Source organism: Xyrauchen texanus, chromosome 49 (genome assembly GCF_025860055.1).
Source record: "Xyrauchen texanus isolate HMW12.3.18 chromosome 49, RBS_HiC_50CHRs, whole genome shotgun sequence".
Classification (NCBI taxonomy): domain Eukaryota; kingdom Metazoa; phylum Chordata; class Actinopteri; order Cypriniformes; family Catostomidae; genus Xyrauchen; species Xyrauchen texanus.
Window position 1 is genome coordinate 12291235 of NC_068324.1, and position 26467 is coordinate 12317701.

The window sequence follows — 26467 nt, forward strand, 5'->3', positions numbered from 1 at the left end:
TGCTTTACAACTCTTTTTCTTTCTTTTTTTCCTCCATTTTTTCCTTAATAAATGAGGTGGAATTGACTTCTAAATCTGCAAATACCCCCAAAACTTTACAGTTTCAAGGACGTGGTCATACACAATGAGTATATTGCAAGTTGTATGTCTCTTATCGAATGTAATTACATTCGTCATTATTTAGCTAAACATTATTTAGCTAAACTAAACCGTTATATTTACACATTTGAAATCTGCGGCCCCGTGGAACCTGAAGCTGCTGATTTGTTCACTGAAACCACACCAGTGCTGATTGATGTTTAACTTCCTCCTAGTTTCCTGAAGTCAACAACAATCTCCTTAGTCCTTCAGTCATGCAGTTAAATGAATTGTTTTCTCTGTTTATCTCCTACAGAGGAGGAGCTGCGGAAGCTTCGGGAGGAGATGAATGTTGAGACACTGAAGCAGGACCTTGAGAAAGAAAAGTCGAAAAGGGTCGATCTTGAGCAGAAAATTAATGAAATTCTCAGATCCAGGTATGAGAAGTGATGCACTTCCAAAGAATAGACATTACATATAACAAATTAACTCTATATAATCTATTACTATTGTCAGATTTGCCAATACTATTCATCTATAAGTAAAGAGATACAAAAAACTTGAAAAATATAGGCCTTATCATTTTTCCTGTGAATAAAATACTAAAGAATAAGGAATACATTTAATCTACCTTTTTTAATCAAGATGTCTGTTTGATTCAGACTTGAAGATTCGCCGCCTCCGCCTACAAAGCCACAAGTTACAGCTGTAAATGGGACAGGTAAATCTCCAAAATACTTGTTTATCAAAACAGCATTCATGGGACCCAGTTAGTTTCTTCTGCATTCATTTTTATATTTCTATAATCAGTTAATTATTCCCTACTTCATAAAAATTACTTTTTTATTTATAATCTATTAATTTATGGCACCCTCGCACCCAACACCCACAATATTCAGATTTGTAGTTTACAAGTATAGGTTTTTCAGTGCTCGCATCTTTAAATTATTACACTCCTGAATTCTTGTAGGCTCTTTTGCCATGATTCCTGTTTCCACTGTAAAAGCACCTTCTCTGATTGGTGGATATGTCTTTAGGATTATGGGCAGTGTAGTTCTTCACTAAGAATTCTGCAATTAGTAATTAAACACTTTTTTTATTAGATTGTTTATTTAACCCTACTGTTACAGAGTTGATGTTCATATTCTGAATCAGTTAATTGTCAATGTGACATTGCTGAAGTGTTCTCCTGTGTTTGAACTGATAGGGGACAAACAGAAGGAGACATTGAGCTCTCGCTTGTGGAAATGGCTCTATGAGCGCTTTGGTGTTTATATCGAAGACTTCCGCTTTCAGCCTGAAGAGAACACAGTAGAGACTGAGGAACCACTAAGTGCTAAAAGGTGACCAGTCCAAATAATGCGTCTTTTGGTTTGTCTTTGCGTTTTTGTGAATCAAATCAATGATTAACTACTCAAGTTTTAATGGATGTTTAAAAGAGAACCTTTAAAACAAATGGATGCAATTTTGATGTTTGGGGTGAAAAAACATTTTTAAAAGGTTTGTTATGTTTTGTACCTAATTTTTAAATGTTTTTTCACCCCAAGCATCAAAATTGGAGGCTCTATTTTATTTATATATATATATATATATATATTTTTATGCTTTCATATTGTATTTTTTATATTGCCTTAGTGTTGAGATGGGTTGGACATTTTGAGACTCCGCTCCTTAATTGTAGCCTGCCCAGCTTAGATTCTCAATTTTCATGCTATTTCTGGCTTTATAATTTCACACTCCCGACGGATCTCATTAAATAATTAATTTCCTTTTCTCCTCTTTGCAGATTAACAGAAAATATGAGACGACTAAGTGAGTATTTTCATAGTGTAGCCAAAAAAATCTCCAAGCTATAATGCCGAACTTTTTAATTGGTCAGTCTCATTTGAATTCTCAGTAAGCCACTTTTTAACTCCTCTCACCTCTGCTGTGTCACTGAAATGAAATTCTGTTTTGCATATGCGTGTGTGCCTGTGTGTTTGTTTCCAGAACGGGGTGCTAAGCCTGTAACTAACTTCATGAGGAACCTTTCTGCCTTATCCAGCTGGCACTCTGTCTACACGTCACTCATCGCCTTTATTGTGAGCACGGTCAACCTCCCACACAAACCTCTTTAACATTATTCATCACTCTTTATCATATTTGTATAGTCCAAAGTTTGTTCATTTACCGTAATTAAGGCAAATAATACGTGTTGCCAAGCTCATTGTTGTCTGTACGTCACCAGACACAGTTTAAAATTTAAAAGGATAGTTCACCCAATAATTAAAATGATGATTGAATATTCTGTTTTGGATGAAAATGTCCTTAATGTATTTAGTTCACCTGTTAGGGATGTGATAAAAGTTGACTAAATTTACTAAAGCATAGATGGCAAAATAGCATTTTTACGAATGTTTCTGTAAAGTGATTGACACTCTTAACATACCATGCTATCCTTGATTTTAATGTCTTCTTCCCTCTCATCTTTTCCACAGATCTATATGAATTCTGCCTGGCATGGCTGGGTTATCCCCATGTTTCTATTTTTAGCCATTCTGCGGTTGTCCTTGAATTACCTCATAGCAAAGTACGTTTGACATAATTAGTCACTACCACTAGATCTCACTACTGGTTCACAAGCACGTGTGCTGCATGCATGACATGAGGTCTTTTTGTAATAATATATTATAAATTATTTGGCATTCAGTTATTTAATAAATAAAATAACAAATGATGAATTTATAAGCATTTGTTCATTGTTTAAAACATTACATATAAATGTTTGAAAAACTTAAATGTTACATTTTAAATGTATAATTTACATTTTAAAGAAATAGTTCCAACAAAAATAAATTCTCTCGTCATTTCCTTGCCATTATGTCGTTCCAAACCTGTATGACTTTCTGTCTTCCATGGAACACAAAAGAAGATATTTTTAAGAACATACTGGTTCCACTTTTCCTTCCAATTACAATGAACGAGGACTTTCAAGTTTTAAAAAGGACTATTCCTTTAAAGTCACTAGTTAGGGAATATACCTAAAGTTATTTACAGTGTTTAATGGGTCAGAATTATACATACTAAAATCCACCCTTTCTGTACTTTTAGAGGTTGGAGGATACAGTGGAGCATTGTGCCTGTGGTCTCAGAACCTGTGGTAAATAAGAATTGTTTCAGAAGTTTGACATCAATAAGAGAAGCACACAAATGCTTTTTTTTTTTTTTTTTAGGAAAAATGCTTAATTTTTTCCATCACCCTATTTTTCTTCAGGAACCTCCAAAAGAAGATCTTACTGTCTCAGAGAAGTTCCAGTTAGTTCTGGATGTTGCACAGAAAGCCCAGGTAAGGTTGTTGTTCTCATTTCTTGCTGTGATTGAGTGTAAAGCAAACACATTTTGCATTGGTTCACAAATACAGTAAACCTGTTAAAACTCACAAGTTAACTGTTTTTACAGAATCTATTTGGAAAGATGGCAGATGTATTGGAAAAGATAAAAAAGTGAGTATTTTATATATTAGAGTGCAGGGATGGGCAGTATGATGGTGTATCATGTGGTGGTAGAAATGACCCAGTACCCAGTACAGACTGTGCTATACCAATTCATACCACTGCATATTGACAATGTGATTTTAAAAATCAAATGTCAACCAGAAAATAGTTTACTCTGCAAACGGATGGGCAGACAGGTGCTTCCAGCATTGACGACTTTGTGGACTACAATGTGATCAATTTAGTTTTTTGCATTACAACACACTGCTCATGTCTGTATATATTGGTTTGTGTCCCAGTTCCAAATTTAATGAAAATAATTTAATTAAAATCAAATATATGATATTACATTTACTTGTAATGTTTTTAATGGTCTGACATTTCAAAAATGGTAATTGTTACATAGTTATGTAAAATATATATATATATACACAGTACTGTGCAAAAGTGTTAGGCACATAAGATGTTTCACAAAAGAATTTGTCTTAAGATGGACCCCACAGAGACCCCCACTGAACATCAAGTCAGTCTGAGATTACACAAAGAGACAGAAGCAATTGAGACAGCCGAAATAGATATAAGAACTGTGGTGAATTCTCCAAGAAGCTTGAAACATCCTCTCTGCCAACAACAAAGAAAAACTGTGTCCAGGTGTAACTAGGAGAATTGGTGCTGTTTTAAAGGCAAAGGTGGTCACACCAAATATTGATTTAACTTTTTGTATGACGTTAAGTGATAAATGAAACTATTTTTGAAGACATCCTCACTATGCAACATTTTTCACAAGTGCCTAAAACTTTTGCACAGTACTGTGTATGTATATATGTATATATACCTCCCACCTATATTTGAGTGAGTATGTTATATTATAGAAATCTATTTGTACTTGCATGCAGTATACTACATGTTTGATCTATGTATGATGTTGTATATGTTGCAGCCTGTTCATGTGGGTGCAGCCTGAAATTACACAGAAATTGTACGTTGGTTTGTGGGTTACTTTCATCGTTTCCTGTTTTCTGCCATACAAACTCATGGGCTTCATGATTGGTAAGCAATTCAGTATGATATGCTGTCTGTTTGGCACATTTGCAGTGTTAATTTTTTACACCGTTTTTTGTTTAGTCATAGATTTAGTCTTTTGGCAAAAATGTCCTTTCAATTTGGTAAGTATTTTGTCATGTAATTTTCATTCATGTTAGTCAGTTTTACTCTGTGCAAAATGACAAAAACCAAACGTCAAACTTAATCAGAACAAACTTTAATCCAAATTTCTAACATTTTGGAACAACGTATGAACATTTTCTTCATTTAGACATTTATCAAAAAGATAGGCTGAATACTAGTGTTGGGTTCAAGTCCACCTTAGTCAAGTCTGAGTCTTTTAAACAGTTGAGTCAGTCCAAAAGGGGCCAAGTCTAACTCAAGACCAAGTCCATAACAGTCCGAGTCCGAATTAATCTGTTCTTGAATCTGAATAAAAATTGTAACCGTAAACTCAACATCAATATTTTAAGCTTATTTTAGCCTTCACAACTTGAAAAAACAATTTGTCAATATAAATGCACCACAAACACCACTGTTGCATTTCATATTCACATGTTATGATTAGTATCTTGCTAAACAAACTTCAAAGTGGTTTCAGAATGAAAGCATATGCTTTAGGTGTATGAAGACAAAACTGTCCTTCAACGCACGTCTTACTGTTTTATGTTGACTTTTTCAATTATTTGTTGATTTTTTCCCCTTCACTCAAAGATAGACTAAAGTAAGTGAAAGCTGCGTTAGTCATTACAAACAGAGTTGTTATTATTTTGAATTTTAATTGTTTTTTTATACTTAATTTTCAATTTGTCCATTCAATTAAGTTTAGTTTTATCTAAAATGATAGGTGAAATACTTGTCATTAATTAAATAAAATGTATGTGTTTAATATATTTTATAAATGGTAATAATAAAACATTTAGGGGGCCTGGGTAGCTCGGCGAGTAAAGACGCTGACTACCACCCCTGGAGTCGTGAGTTCGTATCTAGGGTGTGCTGAGTGACTCCAGCCAGATTTCCTTAGCAATCAATTTGGCTCGGTTGCTAGAGAGGGTTAGAGTCACATGGGGTAACCTCCTCGTGGTCGCACTAATGTGGTTCTCACTCTCAGTGGGGCATGTGGTGAGTTTTGCTAGGATGCCGCAGAGAATAGCGTGAAGCTTCCACATGCGCTGTCTCCACGGTAACGTGCTCAACAAGTCACGAGATAAGATGCGCGGATTGACGGTCTCAGATGCAGAGGCAACTGAGATTCTTCTTCTGCCACCCGGATTGAGGCGAGTCAATTCGCCACCACGAGGATTTGGAGCGTATTGGGAATTCCAAAAAACATTAATAATGCCCATAAAATTAAACAGAAAAGATCAGATACCATTATAAATATATTTTTATTCTACTACACTTCACACTTTTCAGTCCTCCTGCTGTGTCCAGGTGTAGCCTACTTCCCTAAAGTTAAGATAAAATTTTTTATGACAAACTCTCCTGACGTGTTCTTTTCACATTATATTTAGGATGGATAATAGATGAATAGAGACTTCTCCCCTCTCTTGTGTTCTTCATTGTATTTGCTGACACTTTTTTCCATTGAAATGCAAGTGCCAGCTTTACAGGTAACCTACAGAGGTTGCACTACAAATATGTAACGGACTGAGTTGTACAATTTCCATGGTCTATTTCACCTGTCATATAATAATAATACATAGCATATTTGATTTTGTCTCTGTATAGTCAACATTTTCTGGTAGAAATGTCTTGCGTAGTAACTCGTGTCTCATAGAACATTTGTTCTATGTAATAATTTGCAGAGTTGGGGAACGTACTTTTTAAAGTGTACTTACATTATTGATGTTTCTGGATGAGAGCGGCAGAGCACGTGTGGCGATCTCTTTCCTGCACACACACATAGCACGGGTGTGCGGGTGAGATAGAAAGTTCTTTGAAAGAGTGTGCGCTGCTGATCTCAGCCAGAATAATCACACTTAATGAAATATATGTGTGAAAACTGATGTGCAGTATCAAATACACATAAGGTATGATAGTACTAACTGTAGAGAGCACATCATTATGAAGACCAAGCCAAATCCCAGACATTTACATGCAATTTATAAATCCCAGCCAGACGCATTTTCAGGTTGTAATATTACATTTGCTGTATGTTGTTGATATAGTGATTGATCTCATGTATAAATAGGATGCGTTTAAATTAGATTATTAACTGGTTTAAAGAGGTTCATTTTTCCAGTGTTCAGCGCATTACACTCACGCAGCTCAAACGGGGAAATCCTCAACATACTGAATTATTAGATGAATTCTTATTTAATATCTTCTCTAAACAAATGTTTCTCTGGATGTTGCACTTGGACTGTTAATATCTTGCAGTGTTATTTCATATCGTCATCAACAGTATGCTTTAATAAAAGTGTTTAATCATCGTCATGATGCGTCTTTTTTATCTCATATTCACTATCGTTTATGAAATCTAAAACCCCTTCATCAACGGATGTTTTCGGCTGTGATTTCGTTGACGAGATTAACACTGCACATTTATAGGATCTTTTGTATCAAAAGGTGTGGATAACCTGATTTGAATGCACAGAAGTAGACTGTCTCTCTCATATTAACTTCTATTCTGCTTTACAATCTTTTTAAGGCATCTATGCTGGCATTAAATTCTTCATCATTGACTTCATCTTCAAAAGCTGCCCCAAACTGAGGGACAAGTACGACACGCCCTACATTATATGGACCAATTTACCCACTGACCCACAGCTGAAAGAGCGTAACAACGCCACTCAGAACAGACGGGTGAGTGTGCGAAAGTGTTTGTGTGTGTTTGTGTGTGTGTGTGTGTGTGTGTGTGTGTGTGTGTGTGTGTGTGTGTGTGACCTCATTATTCCAATTTTGAAAAGCTCCTACATTTTTATTCCCAATTTCTCTTTATGAAGAGGAACATGTCAGTTTTTACTGAAAACACAAGTGATGGCTTCCTCTTTAATTTATTAAATGTCAGGATTTTGGTTTGTCACATGTTTATTCTGTTATTTTTCCTTTCTCAGCTGTCTGGCTTTGAAAAGGTAGGGAATCTAGTGTGGCATTTGGTTTGAAAACAGTGCCTGTGTTTGCCACCAATGGCTGGTCCTGCGTGTGTGTGTGTGTGTGTGTGTGTGTGTGTGTGTGTGTGTGTGTGTGTGTGTGTTGTCAGGAATCCGCAATATGAAGCTGAAAATGTATGTTGGCAACTGGATCAAAAACAGAGTAGATTTCAAAATGCTACAACAAATGTGAACATAAATGCAAACAGAAGTACCAGGATGTTTTTGATCCATTGTCATCAGAAGAGGTGGTAGTTTTAGACATCCTGCGTGTGAATATTTGTTTGTGAAATGCAGGGTTTATTTCATTTAAATTAATTTAGTAAATGTTTCTGCTGTAATTATAGGTACAGTGTAGTGATGTTTGGTCTAGTATAGTTTAGTATAGTATACTACTTTTTTTAATTTCAAAGTGTTTCTGGTGACTACATCAGAGCAGCCAAGCTTCTACAAAATTAAGTAACAAATGACATTTTGAGGATTAAAGGAAACCGAAGTCTCATTATAAACTGTATATAAAGTCTGTGGTTGTTTTCCATGATTACATAAACGTCTTATGTAGGTTAATGTATGTAGGTTCCTCATTGTGAAAGCTTGGCTTTTCTGGTGTTGCCACATTATAGTTTTTCATTTTTAAAACTAGTTTGAGATGTATGGTTTTTTCTAGGGGTGTGATGTAAATAGAGTACTTGACTTAAAGGAATAGTTTTCCAAAATAATTTTTATTTTGGAGTGAACTATTTCTTTAAGACTGTGTGATTATCACATGAATTGCTATGAATTTTATGGCTATTCGGTTCAAATAATTATTTTTTAAATGTTTTGAATGATGACCTTTTTAATAGTGTACATTTAGCTAATTGACATTTCAAAGAGATATGCAGATATGTTTAGCTCCCATCTGTATGAATCATAATATTAACAACAAACTGATACCTGATACCTATGTTGGTGACTATAATTAGAATGATAAGTGGCTGTTTGACACTGGCTTTGAGCTTTGCATTAGTCCTCAGCACCTCAAGGCGTTCCTTGCTACTATGTGGCATCCAACCCTAAAGAACTGAATGAACTGAATGTGGTACCAGCTGAACTCAGGATCCACATGCAGCTGAGCCACTAGCGTGTCATTCAGCATGCTAGGTTAACTCACCACTGCTGCTTGGCACAATGGCATTCACTGGGTTAATAACGATTGACAAGCTTCCACATGGGTGCTTTTGTTTGGGTTCTTGGGTGCCGATCTGGGATCAGTTTTATTCTATATCTGGTGAAAAATGAAAAGATAAAATACTGATCCTACATAGGCACACTGGAGCCTGGAAGATTTGCCCATCCTGGTGCCCTGCTCCTAAACCAATCGGTTGAATTGTTCCTCACCGCAGATCCAGCCTGTGGTAGCACGCGGTAGCCAAGCGGCTGGTATGCCTTGTGGAATTGGTCGTGAGGAGGATAGTGGGCGGACCTACAACACCAAAAGAGGCCCCTTTCATGAAGTCTTCAACCTGTCTGAGAATGAGCGCCCTCTGTCAGGTGGGAAGAGAAACTGAAATGGCTAGATTTAAGTGATGGTTCACATACATTTTTTAATTCTGTCTTCATTTACTCACCCTATAAACCTGTATGACTGACTTTCTACTGTGGAACAAACAAGGAAAGGACATTGTGTTCCACAAAAGAAAGGGTTTGGAACAATGCAAGGGTGAGTAAATGACAGAATTTTCATTTTTTTGTGAGCAATCCCTTTAATAGAGAACATAAGGTGCTTGTTTTAATTTTAAACAGCTGGTAAAAGTTAATGTTTGTGTGATTTGGTTCACAGTGTGTGAGAACGGATGGCGATGTTGCTTGATCAACAGGGACAGAAAAATGCCGACGGACTATATCCGCAATGGTGTCCTCTATGTGACGGAAAAGTATGTTCTGGTGCACCTATACAGCAGATTAGGAATATATGTACTTTGACATGTACTCTTAATTTGCTGATTTGCAGAATATAAATTTTGGTGCTTTTTCAAAACTGGCAAAAATCTTTTTGCCATTTATTCATAGACATTGACATTATTTTTTTTTCTTCTTTCTTTTACTATGCAATAACTTCTGAACTGATAATTGATATTTTATTATTTAATGCTTTTTGCACAATGGTAACTAAATATAAGTAATAATAATAACACACACACACAAATACATGCACACACATACACCGATCAGCCACAACATTAAAACCACCTGCCTAATATTGTGTATAGATGCTAGATTTCTCACTACAATTGTACAGAGTTACTGTAGACTTTGTCAGTTCGAACCAGTCTGGCCATTCTCTTTTGACCTCTCTTATCAACAAGACATTTCCATCCACAGAACTGTCTCTCACTGGATGTATGTTTGTTTATGGCACCATCATTTTAATTATGATTAAATTCTTGAGACATTTTGTGTGAAAATCTCAAAAGATCAACAGTTACAGAAATAATCTGTGATAAAATAATTTATCACGTGGCTTGTTGAGCGCGTGTGGAGGCTTCACGCTATCCTCCACTACATCCCTAGCAACCGGGCCAATTGGTTGCTTAGGAGACCTGGCTGGAGTCCCTCAGCACACCCTGGATTAAAACTTGTGACTTCAGGGGTGGTAGTCAGTGTCAATACTTGCTGAGCTACCCAGGCCCCCTGTAACTGCTGATCTCCTGGGATTTTCACACACAACAATCTTTAGAATTTGAATGATGGCAAAAGCAAAAAACATCCAATGAGCAGCAGTTCTGTTGACGGAAATGCCTTGTTGATGGGAGAGGTCAATAGAGAATGGCCAGACTGTTTCGACTGTTTAAATCTACTGTAACTCTGATAACTGCTCTGTATAAGTGTGGTGAGAAGAATAGCATCTCAGAATTGTGGCACGAGGGGGACCTACACAATATTTGGCAGGTGGTTTTAAAGTTGTGACTGATCGGTGTGTGTGTGTGTGTGTGTGTGTGTGTGTGTGTGTGTGTGTGTGTGTGTGTATATACATACATATATATATATATATATATATATATATATAATATACACAGAAATTGAATGGTATTTGTTTTTCTAAACATTTCCCTTTCTGGTGGGCTTAGTCAAAATACTGCATCGTATCATGTAGATAATATACATTGTTTTCCAGAGTTGTGATTACGTAGATGAGCACTGTTGAAGTAAACGTTAAAATATATGTTAATATAATGTCAGGAGTGTTTTGTTTTTTTTTAAAAAAAAAGCTCTGCTGCATATGGTGACCAAATGAACATTAAGTTCCTTTACCTGTAAACACTGTTGTTTCCTCCCGAACAGTAGTGCAATTGTGTTTTAAGTGCTATTCGCTACTTACCCACCAGATGGTGCCATTTATCAATAAATTCAATATTTTAAAAAGCAGAAAATTATAAATACAACTGAAGTCAGAAGTTTACCTACACCTCAGCCATATACATTTCAACTCAGTTTTTCACAATTCCTGGGCCGCACCCGCATCCTCTCTTCCCCACATGTGCGTATACATGAGGTGCGTGTTTCTAGAGTGCCTTTAGACCATGATGTTTTTCTTTCTAAATTTAGTTTTAATAAACAAATGATAATAAACATTTGTTAAAATAATAAACCAATTGATTTCAGTTGTAATTTTGTGAAATTATTCAAATTTCATCATCTCTGACAAGGATGAAAGACAAAACTATTACTAGTTTGTAGTCTAGTCTTTCTTACTTTAATGAAAGTAGAAAAATGTTCCATTCAGACTTTTACATTTTCAAAGGTTTCTCTCTAGTGATACCCCTGAACCCTCATACAGTATCATTCCTCAGTCACAAGGGCTTCTATGCACCCATACTTGGATATCTGTATGTATAGAAATATGAACATTATTAATTAATTATTTGTAAAAAAATATATATATAATTTATTTGCAAATGTGATTGAATAAAAAATTTGCAAATGTGATTGAATATCGTGATAAATATCGATATCGAATGATATGAAAAATAATATTGTGATAATATTTTTTGCCATATCGCCCAGCCCTACTAAAGGCTTGACATAATTTTCTGGAATTTTCCAAGCTGCTTAAAGGCACAGTTAACTTAGTGTGTGTAAACTTCTGACCCACTGGAATTGTGGTATAGTCAATTAAATGTGAAACAATCTGGCTGTAAACAATTGTTGGAAAAATTACTTGTACATGCACCAAGTAGATGTCCTAAATGACTTGCCAAAACTATAGTTTACTAATATGAGTGGTTAAAACATTTGTTTAATTGACTTCAAACTAAGTGTATGTAAACTTCTGACTTCAACTGTATCTGTTAAAACTGACCATTTATTGATCTTTAGTTAATTTGTGACTTCGATTTACTCCAAAAAAGGTGTACATTTTTAGTCATATTTAAGCGGAAGGTAGAAGAGGCATGCTATATTGTGAATATGCCTGCAACCCATTCAGCTGTGACTATTCTGAATATAGCACGGCCTTGAGTGCCTTTTTTATAGGTTTTTATTAAACTCAAATTTACAAAAACATTATTTTTATAAAGCAGATTTATTTGGTGTCATTCTTCCATTGAAGAGCTAAGTTAATAGTTGGTCTTCATGTGTGTTGTGCTATGATACACATAAGCTGGTTTTCCACTGTCAGGCTGAACGGCTCTGAGCACAGTATGGAACAGTTTCAGTAGCATTTCCACTTGAGCACAGTTCGGCACGGCACGATTAAAAGCCATTCTTGGACCGGAATTCTCAGCATGGTTAGCTAACCGTACTCAACAATACTCAACTGTGCTGGTGGAACGATTTTAGTAGGTGGCGTCTCATGATTGTGAATTTGACAGTGCCAAGGTAATTTATAGTGCTTTTAGTTGTTTCTAGCTCACCAAGTTTGCTAATAATTTGGTGAATTTAATCAATAATAGCTTATGTTTTTCTGTGTCATCATTATTTTATGATGATGGCTTAACTGGAATAGAATAGAATCCTTTATTTTGGTCACACATTATACACACAGTTTTTTGCATATATACAGTGAAATGTATTAGTTTTCACATATCCCAGCTAAGCTGGGGTCAGAGTGCAGAGTCAGCCATGATACGGCACCCCTGGAGCAGATAGGGTTAAGGGCCTTGCTCAAGGGCCCAACAGTGGCATCTTGGTGGTGCTGGGGCTTGAACCCCCAACCTTCTGGTCAGTAACCCTGAGCCTCAACCACTGAGCCACCACTGCCCAGTAGCCTACATTAATTTTTCTACACACCTTTTTCATCAGGGAAGTAGATTACTAGCTTATTAAAACTCAAAATATATCAATATTTTCTCATATATACTAGTTTCATGTAATGCTTACATAATATTTTGTCAATGATTATCCTTTTAAGCTAGTTTGGGAACATTTACCTTTTGTGTGTTTATGTCTGATGGCATACACAAGCCCTCAGGAAATTATGGTAAACCTTGTGCCTTTTTCTCTTTGCTTTCCTTTTTGCAACATGATCCGTGTCTTTCCTTTTTATTAGAAGAGTAAAACCAGGGAAAAAAGCAGTACTAAAAACTGGAATATGCTATCATCCTCAAATAGTGCATTTGCTCCAATGTTTACCTCTCACACCGTCATCCGTTACGTACATTCTCCACGCCAACTGGCCCAGAATGGCACGGTTTTGCAAGAGAACTGTTTGGCCCATTGGTGGAAAAGAACAAACGGTACATAGCTTGATGAAAATATCTTTCGCATCATAGCTGTTGCAAAATCACGTACATTTGCATGGCTGAAAAGCTGCATTGACCAATCAGCATTTAGTACCAGAACTATCCATATTATAATTATTAATTACCCTCAAAGTCATTACTAAAGCAAGTGTCTTGTGGTTTTTAGTTACCTGTGTTTTGAGAGCTCCAGCTCCAGGGCTACCTCCTCTAAGAAGAACAAAGTCATCAAGCTCCTCGACATCACCGATATTCAGAAGGTAAATGTTTAGTTTTTTTTTTCTTGGTTGTTGACTGGCTGGTTTCTAACTGGATTCTCCATTCATGTTAACAGTACAAGGTGTTATCAGTATTGCCTGGATCTGGAATGGGGATCTCAGTTACTACGCCATCCACTCAAAAGGTAATTGGCAAGTCACCATACAGAGTGAAGTCAATGTAATGAATTTCAGAAAGTGTTGTAAAGATATATATTTTTTTTTTTTTTTACTGTTTACTGTTTTTTTGCTGTTTTTACACTTTGTTTGATTATATGGTTCAAACCCAGTTTGACTCGATTTGCATCCAACCCTAATACACTTTGACCCCCTACAGGTATCTTTTCAGATTGTATTAGGTAATTGGCTCAGAGCCATAATATATTTGCATTCACCTCAGTGCAAAAGTGGAAATCGTTGTTCAAATCATTTATTTTAATTTTTTTTATCATGGCTTGTCCCTTTGGTTTAACTACCAAAATTTAAATGCATGGAATAGCATTTTCTTAGATCTGTAATCAGATCTGATATAGAGCAAGAAATGAAGAATGTAAGCTGCAGAAGACATAAGTGCTAATTGTTGTTATTCAGTACATTTACATGTGCTCCGGTATAATCGAGCTACAGTGAGTTGGAAGGAAGGACGTCAAATACGCCAGGTTAAATGCATGGATTTTGGTCTGTTTAACTTGTATACATGCTGCTGGACGAAGTCAAGCTACAATCACTTTATCTAGGCCTGCTAGTGCAACATCACATAAAGCAGACAATTTCAGTTGGATTAAAGCATAAACATGACGTTTTAAAAAAGACAAATGATTGTTTTAGTCCAGCAGAAATAAAAAGGTTAACGTGCATATTTATTATTTTTTTTATGGAGGATACCAATATCTAGAGCGTAGGGTGACTCATTGGCAGACAATTTAATGATATCCTATATATTGTACACAAAATGACTGACTTTAAATTAACACTTATGCATATTTTACGATATTTACCAAATATTTTCCCTGCCCATATATCAGTCTAGCACTATTTTATACCAATAACAAATCATATGAATTCCTTATGATCGATACCACTGACCCTTTTTTCAAACACTCTCATATGTGGTTCTCAATGTGCATTGAAGTTATCAAAACGGCTTTAAATCAACATCAACATTTGCTCCATTTTGCCTCTTCCGCAGCCTCTAGTGTTTGGTGCCATGATTCATCGTGACGAGGCCTTCGATGCCATCTACACTCAGTACACGAAGATCATGGGTTCTACACCAACAACAACAGTCCCAAACCCAGAGACATAGGACACAGGCAGGCTTTAAGCCTCGACCGTATGAACCCTGATTCACATAACACAACTTAGTCCATAAGTCAGTTCTAACCTTAATGTAGCACATTAATCTAGCCCCGATGTGGAGACTTGATGCCTTCCAGGTGTTGTCTGCCCCAGGGCGCAATCCGAAAGATGGACTACCAAAAAAACTTTTCTTTTTTTTAGACTATAAGCAAGTATTAGGAGGGGTTTTTTATATAGTCTTCTCTCATAAGACATTCTGTAATCATACACAAGTGTTTGTCGGGATGTCTTATTTTATAAGGTAGGAGAGTGGTTGTACCTCTTATTTATGTCTTATGTTCTACAACAGCAAAATGCCACTTTGGAACAGGAGCTGGTTCTCCTTCATTAAAAAGACTCTGATAAGAGGGCTTTCTGTGTAATAATCAGACCCTATAACCCGTCATCTCTGTGCTAAGTCCCATTTTCTTCCATTTAATTGCATCACCGCTGGCCTTGCACAAAGAAACATATTGCACTTAGTAGTGTTGAGAGCTTTTAGATGTGATACAGGATGATTTGGGGTACAAAGAAACAGACTTGACCTCTAGTTCTCATTATTAATACCACTTAGCTAGGTACTCCATAATACTTAGTAACATATTTTAATGCATAATTGCAAATCTTTATGGCAAAGCAGCTGACAACTGCCATACACACAATTCCTTGGTGTCTTCGGTACTCTATCTTAAGTATTTTTGAGAATTGTGTTTTGGAAAATTATAGCAACCTCATACATTTTAATTGAAGAAAAAGTTGTCATCATTTACTCACCCTCGTGTCAGTCCAAGCATGTTTGCTTGCAAAATTTCTAGGCTGCTTGGGCTAAATATCTCCTTTGGTTTTTCAAGGGAGATAGACTTGCCATTCTAGATGTTTGGAATGTCATGAGGGTGAGTAAATGATGCCAGAATTTTCATTTAAAGCACAAAAATATTATGTCTTGTCCATAAAATGAATGTGCACAAAAAAGTGTGGAAGACCATTCAGACAGAGTAGGAATAAGCTAGAGTATAAATCTCGTTCTTCGTCACTGTCATATTAGCGTATAATTGATTCCTGGGATTGTAGATGTATTTGATGCCTCCTTGAATGTTATTGGCACTGCTGACATAAGTTAAACATTTTTATATTGCAAATCCTCTTCCCTATATTAACATTGAATTACTATAAGGAAACCACATTCTCTGTGTAGATGTATTGTATTATGATTTTTCACAATGTGCATTTTGTAGGAAAACATTTTGATGTACTTTTTTGTACATCTTTGACATGCTACGCTTTTAAAAACATTGCAGTTTTTAAAAACTTTTACATTGCAATGTTAAAAACATTGCATTACTCTGTGGATAACATTTTTAATTTAACTTTTTGCTATGCAGATGTCAATAGCTCCTTTGGATTAGAAGCAGGTGTTTTCTTTCTAACAGGAAGAGTTTTCTCAATGGTTTTTATTTTTATTTTGGTCTGATTTGGTCTGCAATTCAAATTGTGCTGTGCTAAATTGCACTTTAAACTTTTCATTTATTTTAAAGCCTTATTACTTTCCTGCCTTATAATGCCTTTTTTTTTGTTTGTTTTTTGCTTTAGAACCATTTGACACTTTAATTGTTTTTCTTGAAATTGATTTTTAGTCAATATATGTCTATTGGCGTAGATGCTGGACTCCTTGGATGCTATATACCTTATCAATGCTAGCGCCTTCTTTGGCTTTTAACGGGAATGACAACGGGGCTCTGAGGGACAGTCTTACATTTTAACCAAGTTTACTATGTAGCACTTTTTTGGCTTTTTAAATAATACCACTTTTTAAAGTGGAATACCATACCAGTTAGAGTTACTAATATGATGGTAATATTTGCTCTGCATAAGTAAATATTTGTAGCACTAATACACGTTAATTATGTACTTTGGCTGAGGGTTATGGGAATAATGGTTTACACATTTTACCTTTTTAGTTCTCATTCAATTTCATATTAATTCTGTTGACTCGTGCGTTTGAAAATTAAATTACCAATAATGATTGTCTTTTGCCAAATAAATATGTGTATTGTTTGCGCTCTGTCCTGCCTCAGCCCCCGAGTTGTGTTTACAGAAATGTGTGTTGATCCTGCTGTCATTAGCTAGTTTGATCCCCAGAACAATGGGGGCATGAAAATTAGCTTTTGTTTTTGCCTATAATGAATGCTGGAGTGGCTGGAAAGGGTTGATTTTAACGTTTTAAATGCCTTGTAAAAACAAGGATATTTTTCAACCTCTCATGCTTTTATTTGATATTGAGTTTACTGCATTCTTTTTTGTTTTTCATCCAATTTTAAAAATATGATTATTGTTCCCAGGAAGTCCTTATCTATAGCATGAAGGGGTGTCGTTGTATTATTTCTTGGATTATCTTTCACTGTTCCAGTTGTTTTAAATTTAAAGCATCTGTGTTTTTGGTTGTAGAAAACAAAAATTGTATTTACAGCTGCCCAGTAACTGGGGTTTAATCGATTTGTGAGAGGAGCAACCACCATAAATTTGAGTCTTCACATTTGAAAATACTCAGAAATGTGTTAAATAAATCTGTGCTGAATGTGACTGGATGTTTGTGTTCATCAAACATTTGTGTTTACACTGGATGTACATGTCTGGTAAACCCTTTTTGCCTTCCTCTAAGTAGTCATCATTGGAAAAGAAATAAACTGAGTTCTTTGTAATCTTTATTGGTTAGTGTTATTTTCTCATTATGTATTAGAGAATGAAAGGTGAGAGAACTCTGAAACGGCTCCCAAAGGTTGATGTTTCACTAGAGGGCAGCACATGTAGCTGTTGTGGTTTGTAAAGGATCTGCTGCATACATACTCCTAATGATGCATATAAAAGCTTGACCAAGGCAAACTTAATCGAAAAATAGAATTTGTGTAGCTTGTATCTCATGTGTGGTTTGAGAAATCGTATACTGTACACCTAATGGAAATGTGTTTTAGAATCGCATATTTTACTGTCATAGCATTACAGAAAAGTTATCTCTTTATAAGAAAGAGAATTAATTAATTGCAGTACAGTTTGCAACTTCCTTTCCTAATTTGGAATAATTGGATCACACATTGTCACAGCATCAAATGCCTGAATTTGATTTTGGTCGACCTTTGTGCACAAACCGGTGGAAGAATGTAAATTTGGCATTGCCTTTTACAAACACCAAAAACAGTGTGTTGGGTGTAATGCTTTACAATACAATAATGATTCTGAAATTCATTTTAAGTAAAACAATAATAATCATTTAAAAAAAGGACACTAGTTGGCTACACTAATAAGTAGTGTAGTGTAACATGTTACATTTAATTTGAAATAAAATTAGGTCTACAGTGACAATTACAATATATACTTGAGTTATTCTTCTTATTTACTGAATTCATTACATCCATACATTCCTTCAATTCGATGACACTTGCGTTCCCAGTACAAGTTGTGGTTTTTATTATGTTACATTTTATGCAACAACAATTTTAATAGGCTTGGTAAAAATAATAAAGACCATTTATACACTGTGGGCCTAAAGGTTTTATTATTATTATTATTATTATTGTAATCATTTTCATTTATTGCATAGTGACATTTCCTCATGTCCCCAAACATCTTTGACAAAAATATTTTTCCACCCAAATAAAAGAAAGAGTTTAGTAGTATATTCTCTAAATAACGAATGTTTTCATTTGTGGTTAATGTGTCATTTTAACAGTGATGGTGGAGTTTGTTTGTCCACCCTGTTATATTATGATACTATGACCTTTAATTGAAGGCATTTGTTATGAAATGACATCTCACACACTGCAGGTGGACATCAGCCATTCAGCAAAACTTTTAGGACTTATTTGAAGTTTGCAACTGTTTTATTTTATTTATATAATTGACTAAAACTTGGTAATTCAAGGTGCCATCGCAAACAACTGATCATGATCCTTTTACGCCATGTCCGAATGTCTTAACTTTACATGTAGATGTGCTATTTATGTCTCGGAGACTAATAATCGGAAGGAAAATCTCTCAGCAGCCTTTCACTAATCATCCATACATAACTGTTTCACTCCTTGTTGAGAGGCCATCAACTATTGAGATGAAAATTATGCCTAATTTAATTAAAGATTTAAAATGTATTATCATTTATTCACCCTCATGTCATGCCAACCCCATATGACTTTCGTTTTTCTGTGGAACACAAAAGGAGATGTATGGCATAATGTTAGCCTTTCACCATAGTCACCATTCACTATTATTGCATCTTTTTTCCAAAGGTGACTGATGCTGTCAGGCCCTTACATTTTGACTAATATTTCCTTTTTGTGTTATACGGTATGGAAAACTGAAGTCATATTGGTGGTTTGGATAGTTCACACAAATATTAAGATTCTGTAATCATTTACTCACCTTCAAGTTGTTTAAAAAAAACAGCATGTATTCTTCCTTCTGTGGAATGGAAATGGAGATGTTCAGCAGAGTGTCTTGGCTGCTCTTCTATGAACAGTGAAACTGAATAAGAACTTGGGCTATTAATCTAATCATAAAATCCAAATTGATTCTATTTATTTTGTATTATACAGTCATTCGTTTTGAATGATTTATCAGTGCACATTACTGAAAAAAAGTTTGTCTTTGTAAACTTGTTCCTGCCTCTGAAACAATTTTCTTTTTCGGCTATCATCAAGAATCCTTTATATGTCTAACCCCTCGCCTACAACCACCTGTCACTTAGAAACCACTTTTCACTATCCAATCAATTATTGATGCAGAAAATTAAATCCCACCCTAACTTTTTTCAACATGGTCACACAAAGTCCGAACGTTGTTTCTAAGAGTTTCAGAACGGTAGGATCAGCTACATTATGGCAACTCGCTGTCAAGCGCCATCTCCTATCAGACATTTTTGCATTGGCTCCAGAGTGTACACCTTCACCTGTGACGTGACCGGAAGTATATTGCATGAGCAGCGTGGGAGACCCGGGTTCAGATCCCAAATTGAAACCAGGAAGTAATTACGTTGACGAGCGCAATTTGGCCATTGCATTTTCCGTAATATTTTGCATGTTCACTCTAATGTAATTTTTTTTTTTTTTTTAATTTCTACTCTTATATTAAGGTTTGTGTTTGGGTTGGGGGGTACAGTTGATAAAAAATGCTTTTCACTGTATTACAGCCTAAACATCTGACCACAACTCGCTTTTGGCGCCCCTCTATGGACATTACACATGGAAAACGGAGCTCAAATGTGCCTATATGCCCAACAACACTTACCGCTTTGTCCACTGGGGCAGTGTTTCGAATTTAGGTAAGCACAGCCTTATTTTGGCAGATTTCACTCTGAGATCAGTCTTCTATTTTTTGTTGTTAAGCATTCTGTTTCAATCAGAAATGTGTGTCATAAGAAAAATGGGTTGTAAAAGTTGTTTCTTGTTCACTGTAAACTTTATCGGAATTATCGTATGGCTTCAGAAGACTTGGAATACTGTGTTAATACAATAATAATACTAATACAAGTTATATGATAAACTTTAATTGGACATTTATTGTGCATTTATGTCATATTAGGAGCTTGCCCCAGTTCCTGACATCTATGGAAAAGAGCTACCTGGACATTCTGCTAAACCCCTCCTTTTGTGTTCCACAGAAAAAGCAAGTCAAATAGTTTTGGAACTAAATGAGGGTGAGTGAATGATGACAGCATTTTCATCATAGGTGAACTATCTATTTAAGAAGGCATGTTATTTCACATGCAAAACATCTAATGACCCGAAATATATTATGTAAATGAGTACAGATCTGTCCCACTACACACACTAGTGTTTTTTAAGGTACTATCACACACACGGGATGGTGAACATATAAAACTGTCTGTTGGACAAGTGTCTGTAATGTGAGCTGATAAACTAAACGGAGAAGGAAGGAGGTAAGCTCATCTAAGCTTTATATAGACACGGGAAAGTCTCTTGTTTGGTTATGTACATGACTGCACGGAAGCTTAACTTAAATAGAAGATTACCAGCTTCACAAACCACTATTTATCTTAAGCTCTTTGAAATTTGAAGGCTTAAGGGTTGTCATACCTGAAAACATGAGAAATTCTTTGTGGATGTACCATTACACCGTTACATTTGAGGTGGAACGTGAGAACAGATTCACTGGGGAGGCTGACGGCTTCTGAACATCGCAAGAATTCCATGCTGACGTTTAGGGTGTGAATGGAAATATGATACCTCGTCCCATAGGGCTGTCCTTCACTTAAATAGCCAGTGCTGCTGCCATCTTTTAAGGTGGTATACTACTTACTATCACTTACTTTCCCCAGGGAATCTTTGGCCATTCCACCCTGGCAAAAGAGATTTTCTTGTTTATCAGGACCATCTCCAGGAATCAATATGAAGAATTGCTCGGGCGTGCCTCACTGATTTATCATGTCTGTTTATAACCACATGCAGTATGTAGGGACAATGTTGTTTCGAAATATATAGAGAGAGGAACAGTTTTAGAGCTACTGCAGAGTTACCAGAGCCTATAATCATACTGACTTCCTTGAAGGACTCTTATGACAGTTGACCAGTTATGTTTGCAGAAACCCTGAAGTTGACTCTACTCAATGGATTGAGTAATGGCGTCTCCTAAACTTAACTTGGTGTTCATATAGAATGAAATGTAACTAGATGCAGGTAGACTTAACTCGGTGTGGCTGTGGCTCAGGTGGTAGAGCGGGTTGTCCACTAATCGCAGGGTTGGTGGTTTAATTCCCGGCCCACACGACTCCACATTCTTGCCGAAGTTTCTTTGGGCAAGATGCTGAACCACAAGTTGCTCCCAATGGCAGGCTAGCGCCTTGCATGGCAGCTCTGCTGTCATTGGTGTGTGTGAATGGGTGAATGAGACGCAGTGTAAAGCACTTTGAATAGCGCTAATGTTAAAAGGCGCTATATAAGTGCAGACCATTTACCATTTTCTATTCACATGTTGTTGTAACTTAAGAATTTTATTTGAATGGTCTCAAAGTGCTTTAAAAAGAGCATTATAACTGATTCTAGGTCAATCAATAAATAAGCCTAATTCTCAACAGAAATGCATTTAATAAATGCATAATAAAAGCATATTTGGTGTGAGTATACTGTGAGCATTTGGCTTCTGCTTCACACCGGAGCTATTTGTTTGTCTTTTGTTTTGTTCTGTCTAGTTGTATACAGTAGTTGCTTTAATGTACGTTTCTTTTCATCTTACACACTCATAAAATGGACATTCTTGAATCTAATTCCAATGGACTTTTGCCTGTTTTCATGGTTCCTGCTGGTGCGCCGGGACGTGCCGTGCTTCACCGTCCTGCTACTGTGTCTCACCTCACTGGCCTGCCTACCTGCTGGATTTTGCAGTGTGAAAGCTGCTGTAGCAGCTGTAACGGGATTTCGTGGCATGGTGCCTGTCATCATTGTATGTTCCCATTCACCATTTGGTGTCGTTTCAGCTCTATGGCATGGAAGACTACTCTGGTCATGTTTTTATCCTACTGCTCGTTTTGTTTGAATTATTGAATTATATGTGCAAATCCACATTTTCACTTCGGACTATACTTTAGACTTCTGGAACGTTGTGTTTGTGCATACTGCATTGTTTAAATGTTTTGTTTTGATGTATTTATGTCTGTTGTTGCATGTAAAGCACTATATAAGTTAAAAGTATTATTATTGTTGTTATATATGCCTGTACTTCAGTTGTACTGCACATGCCCAAGGAGATATGAAATAGAGTCAGACTCCAATTTGACTAAAGGGGATCAGATCACCCTAATGGTGACATCACAAAATAGCCAAAACTTATATGAATTCATAATAACTATTAAATGTCCCCATATGTTCCCTTTAACCAAGAAAACATAATTAATAATTCAAGCACAAGGCATTGTGGGGTTTCCCCATAGCCTTCATTTTGTACTTGATTGTTTGAGTTATTTGAGTTTTAGCCTATTGATTTTTTTTTAAGAAAAATAAGTTCAAGGAATATTTTTGATTTAATTGCCCAAACAGTGACATTTCAAGTCATGTTAAATTAAGACAATTTGATTTTTCCAGTAATGACATTGTTAGGGTTGACCGTGTAACACAATACAATGTGCCACAATTGGCATGAAAACTATTTTAGTTCTCATTAATTGAGTGTTTATTCCTGTTGTATATTTGCAGATGATAATGGTGACATGTCAGTTTGACAAATACACCCCATTACTGTCAACGGTCTGCTATCAAATTACCAGAGGGCAGTGCGGGGTCAAGACCTTGACCCACTAGGCAATTGATCAGAGCATCGGTCTTTACCCTAATGTGTTAGTGTTTATAGATTTGCAGAAAAGTGTTAGACACTTTCAAATGTATTTCTCAAACTCTTAAGGAAATAGTTCACACAAAAATGATAATTCTCTCACAACTTTCTCACCCATATGCCGTCTCAAACTCATATGACTTTCTTTTGCAGGACACATACGAAGGTAATTTGATGGAGATATGAGGTGCGATGTAAGTCAGTGGGGTCCAACACTTTCAAGCTCCAAAGAGGACATAAAGGCAGCATAAAGCGAGTTGTTTAATTCATGCCTTCTGAAGTGATACAGTTGTTTTTTTTTGGCTGAGGAACAGGCCAAAATGTAACTAATTATGTCCACTGTTTTTATTGTATATCTTGTCATTTGCAGTCTTCTTGGTACGATCATGATTTGAAGCTCGCTTACACTTCCTTGCACTTGACGCATACGCAGAGCAGACTTAAGAAGAGAACACGTGGAGTTTTATGGATGATCTGTGATGCCTTTAGGTCCTTTTTGTAACTTGAAAATGTACCTCATCAAGAGCAGAAATTACCTATTTTGCTATATGGAAATATTTGCCCCCTGCATGTGATTTTTAGGGCATTTGTTAAAAACAACTTTTTACCATCTTTAAAATTGAAGAATGTAAAATGCTTGTATTTAATTTATTAGTAAATTAATTCAGTAAGGTTGTGACCTATATATATATATGATATATCACTATCAAATAATATTTTGTGAAAATATTTAGAAGCCTTAGAGTAAAATATATCAGATGTTTACATGAAATTAAATATGGTGGCATTTTTTGCCCCTATACATTTTGAATTTTGGGGGCATTTTTGTCACTTTCAGTGACTTGCATTGTATAGATATATTCACATCAATTCTCCATCAAAATATCTTTGTGTTCTACAGAAGAAAGTAATTTGACATTGAGATGGCACATGGGTGAGTAAATGTTGAGAGAATGACCATTTTTCTGCTCTCATGCAGGAGAGGTTTTCAACACATTACAGTATTTGCTTTTTTTCCTGACCTTTATGTTGCCTAATTTATTATTGATTGATGCAATTAACACATATAAATCCTCATGATCACTGAACAGAACACAATTAATTTACTGGATAAAATAACTAACCTGACCTCTATTGTGAGACCCTCAAAACACCAGTATAAAAACAAAAGTGAAGATATCAATTTGAAGTCAGAGATAGAATAAATTATTGCCAAAAGACCTGAACAGTTAAGCTCAAACATTTACAACTGTGCTGGAGGCTTGGTTGTTGAATGATCAAATTTCTTCTTGGGCCCTCGTATTCTTAGAAGTAAAATCACACCCTGTAACTGTCTCTAATGCCTATGCTTAAGGTGTTATCCTCTACGGGTGCTCACATGTCAGTGAAGCTAGCACTTTCATGCTTCAGTTCAAGAGGCCCCATAGCAACACTAAAGCTGTAAGAGAGTTTTTGGATATTCTAAAAATGATTTAACTGTAAACCGTTTGTAAAGTATTAGTATAGTTAGAATTAATGTCAGTAAAATGGCTAATTTGAGAAGAATTAAATTACTTCAAGGGTTAGTTCAATTAAAAATAAATTTTATCATTCCCATCACCACAGATGTGTATGACTTTTTTTCTTCAGCAGAACACGAACAAAGATTTTTAGAAGAATATCTCAGCTCTGTAGGTCCATACAATGCAAGTGAATGGTGACCAAAACTTTGAAACTACAAAAAAGCACATAAAGGCTGCATAAAAGTAATCCATATGACTCCAGTGGTTTAATTAAAGTCTTCTGAAGCGATTCAATTGGTTTGGGGTGAGAACAGACCATAATGTAACTCCTTTTTCAGTATAAATCTTGAGAGCAGTTTTCTTGGCGATCATGATTTCAAGCTGGATCACACTTCCTAGCACCAAGCTTGAAATCATGATCATGCCAGGAGACTGCAATGACAAGATGTTCAGTGAAACATATTTTACATTTTGGTCTGTTCTCACCCAAAACCGACTGGATCGCTTCAGAAGACATTGTTTTAACCACTGGAGTTGTATGGATTGCTATTGTGCTGCTTTTATGTGCATTTTGGAGTAGGGTTGCCACCCATCGCATAAAATATGGGATTGGCCAGTATTTAAGTCCCGTATTTAACCTGGTCAGATGGCATCGTGTTGAAATCGTTCCAGATCGCCACTTTAACATTGATATAAGTTGGAATATTTGGTGGGTAAGGGACCCTCTGAAAAGTCCACACATTGTGCTAAAACGTGCTAATACCGAGGAGGGTGTGGTAAGGGACCGTCTGAACAGTCCACAAATAGTGGTAAAACAGTGAATTTTTTTATATATATATAAATGTTCAATAAGATCAACAGTGTATGAATACAATCACAAAGACAAGTACAGGTGAAGGAAACTTTTTTTTTTTTTTTTTTAAATAAATACAAAAAAATGATTAAAAAATTTTAAAAATATGTATAAACCATCCAAAATGTATAAATAAATTAGTTAAGAAGACAAATAATAGAAACATTTTTAAGTTATGGGTCAGGAAAGTTCTCATTTTAGCATATAAGAAAGGATATCAAATTTGTATTAATAATGCATATTAACTCGCATTTATAATAATAACACATTTATTGCTAAAACTGTGGAGGATGTTGTCAAAGGCAGTGACCCTCCCCCCTCTCTCTCTCTCACACACACACATCCATTTTAGTGTCCCTTATTTTAAAGCTTTAAAAGTGGCATCCCTACTTTGGAGCTTCAAAGTTTTGTTCATCATTCACTTGCATTGAATGGACCTACAGAGCTGAGATATTCTTCTAAAGATCTTTGTGTTCTGCTGAAGAAAGAAAGTCATACACATCTAGGATGGAGTGAGGGTGAGTAAATGATGAGAGAATTAAAATGTGTGGGTGGACGATTCTTTGTCAAGTTATAGCAACAAATAAGCAAAGGAAACCTTAGTTAGCCAAGATAAACCTTCATTCAATTTGCAAATGTATATCCTTCACAAATCAAATAAATATTTGTTCTTATTTTACATATCATTTTATTAATTTCCTATAGGCCTGCGAAGTGATTATACAAATGTACTTGATAAATAAAATACAACTTGATCGGCTTCATCTGCTTCAAAT

General features: G+C 35.8%; 1 protein-coding gene across 5 annotated transcripts in view; it reads left to right on the plus strand.

The window, feature by feature from the left end:
* LOC127640348 (GRAM domain-containing protein 4-like) overlaps positions 1–17714 on the plus strand; it is a 37243-nt gene extending 19529 nt beyond the window's left edge. Inside the window, exons 4-21 of one of the 5 annotated variants that reach the window (XM_052122851.1) lie at positions 395–515; positions 741–799; positions 1286–1421; positions 1865–1890; positions 2068–2159; positions 2556–2647; positions 3169–3217; positions 3332–3403; positions 3517–3560; positions 4492–4601; positions 7249–7403; positions 7655–7672; positions 9076–9223; positions 9345–9392; positions 9513–9606; positions 13580–13670; positions 13745–13813; positions 14857–17714. In XM_052122851.1, the coding sequence (XP_051978811.1) occupies positions 395–515; positions 741–799; positions 1286–1421; positions 1865–1890; positions 2068–2159; positions 2556–2647; positions 3169–3217; positions 3332–3403; positions 3517–3560; positions 4492–4601; positions 7249–7403; positions 7655–7672; positions 9076–9223; positions 9345–9392; positions 9513–9606; positions 13580–13670; positions 13745–13813; positions 14857–14973 (1541 nt within the window). In that variant the 3' untranslated portion in view covers positions 14974–17714. The remainder of the gene's footprint in view (positions 1–394; positions 516–740; positions 800–1285; positions 1422–1864; positions 1891–2067; positions 2160–2555; positions 2648–3168; positions 3218–3331; positions 3404–3516; positions 3561–4491; positions 4602–7248; positions 7404–7654; positions 7673–9075; positions 9224–9344; positions 9393–9512; positions 9607–13579; positions 13671–13744; positions 13814–14856) is intronic. The other 4 variants (XM_052122853.1, XM_052122852.1, XM_052122854.1 and 1 more) reach the window with 4 other exon arrangements.
* Positions 17715–26467: the final 8753 nt, after the last annotated feature.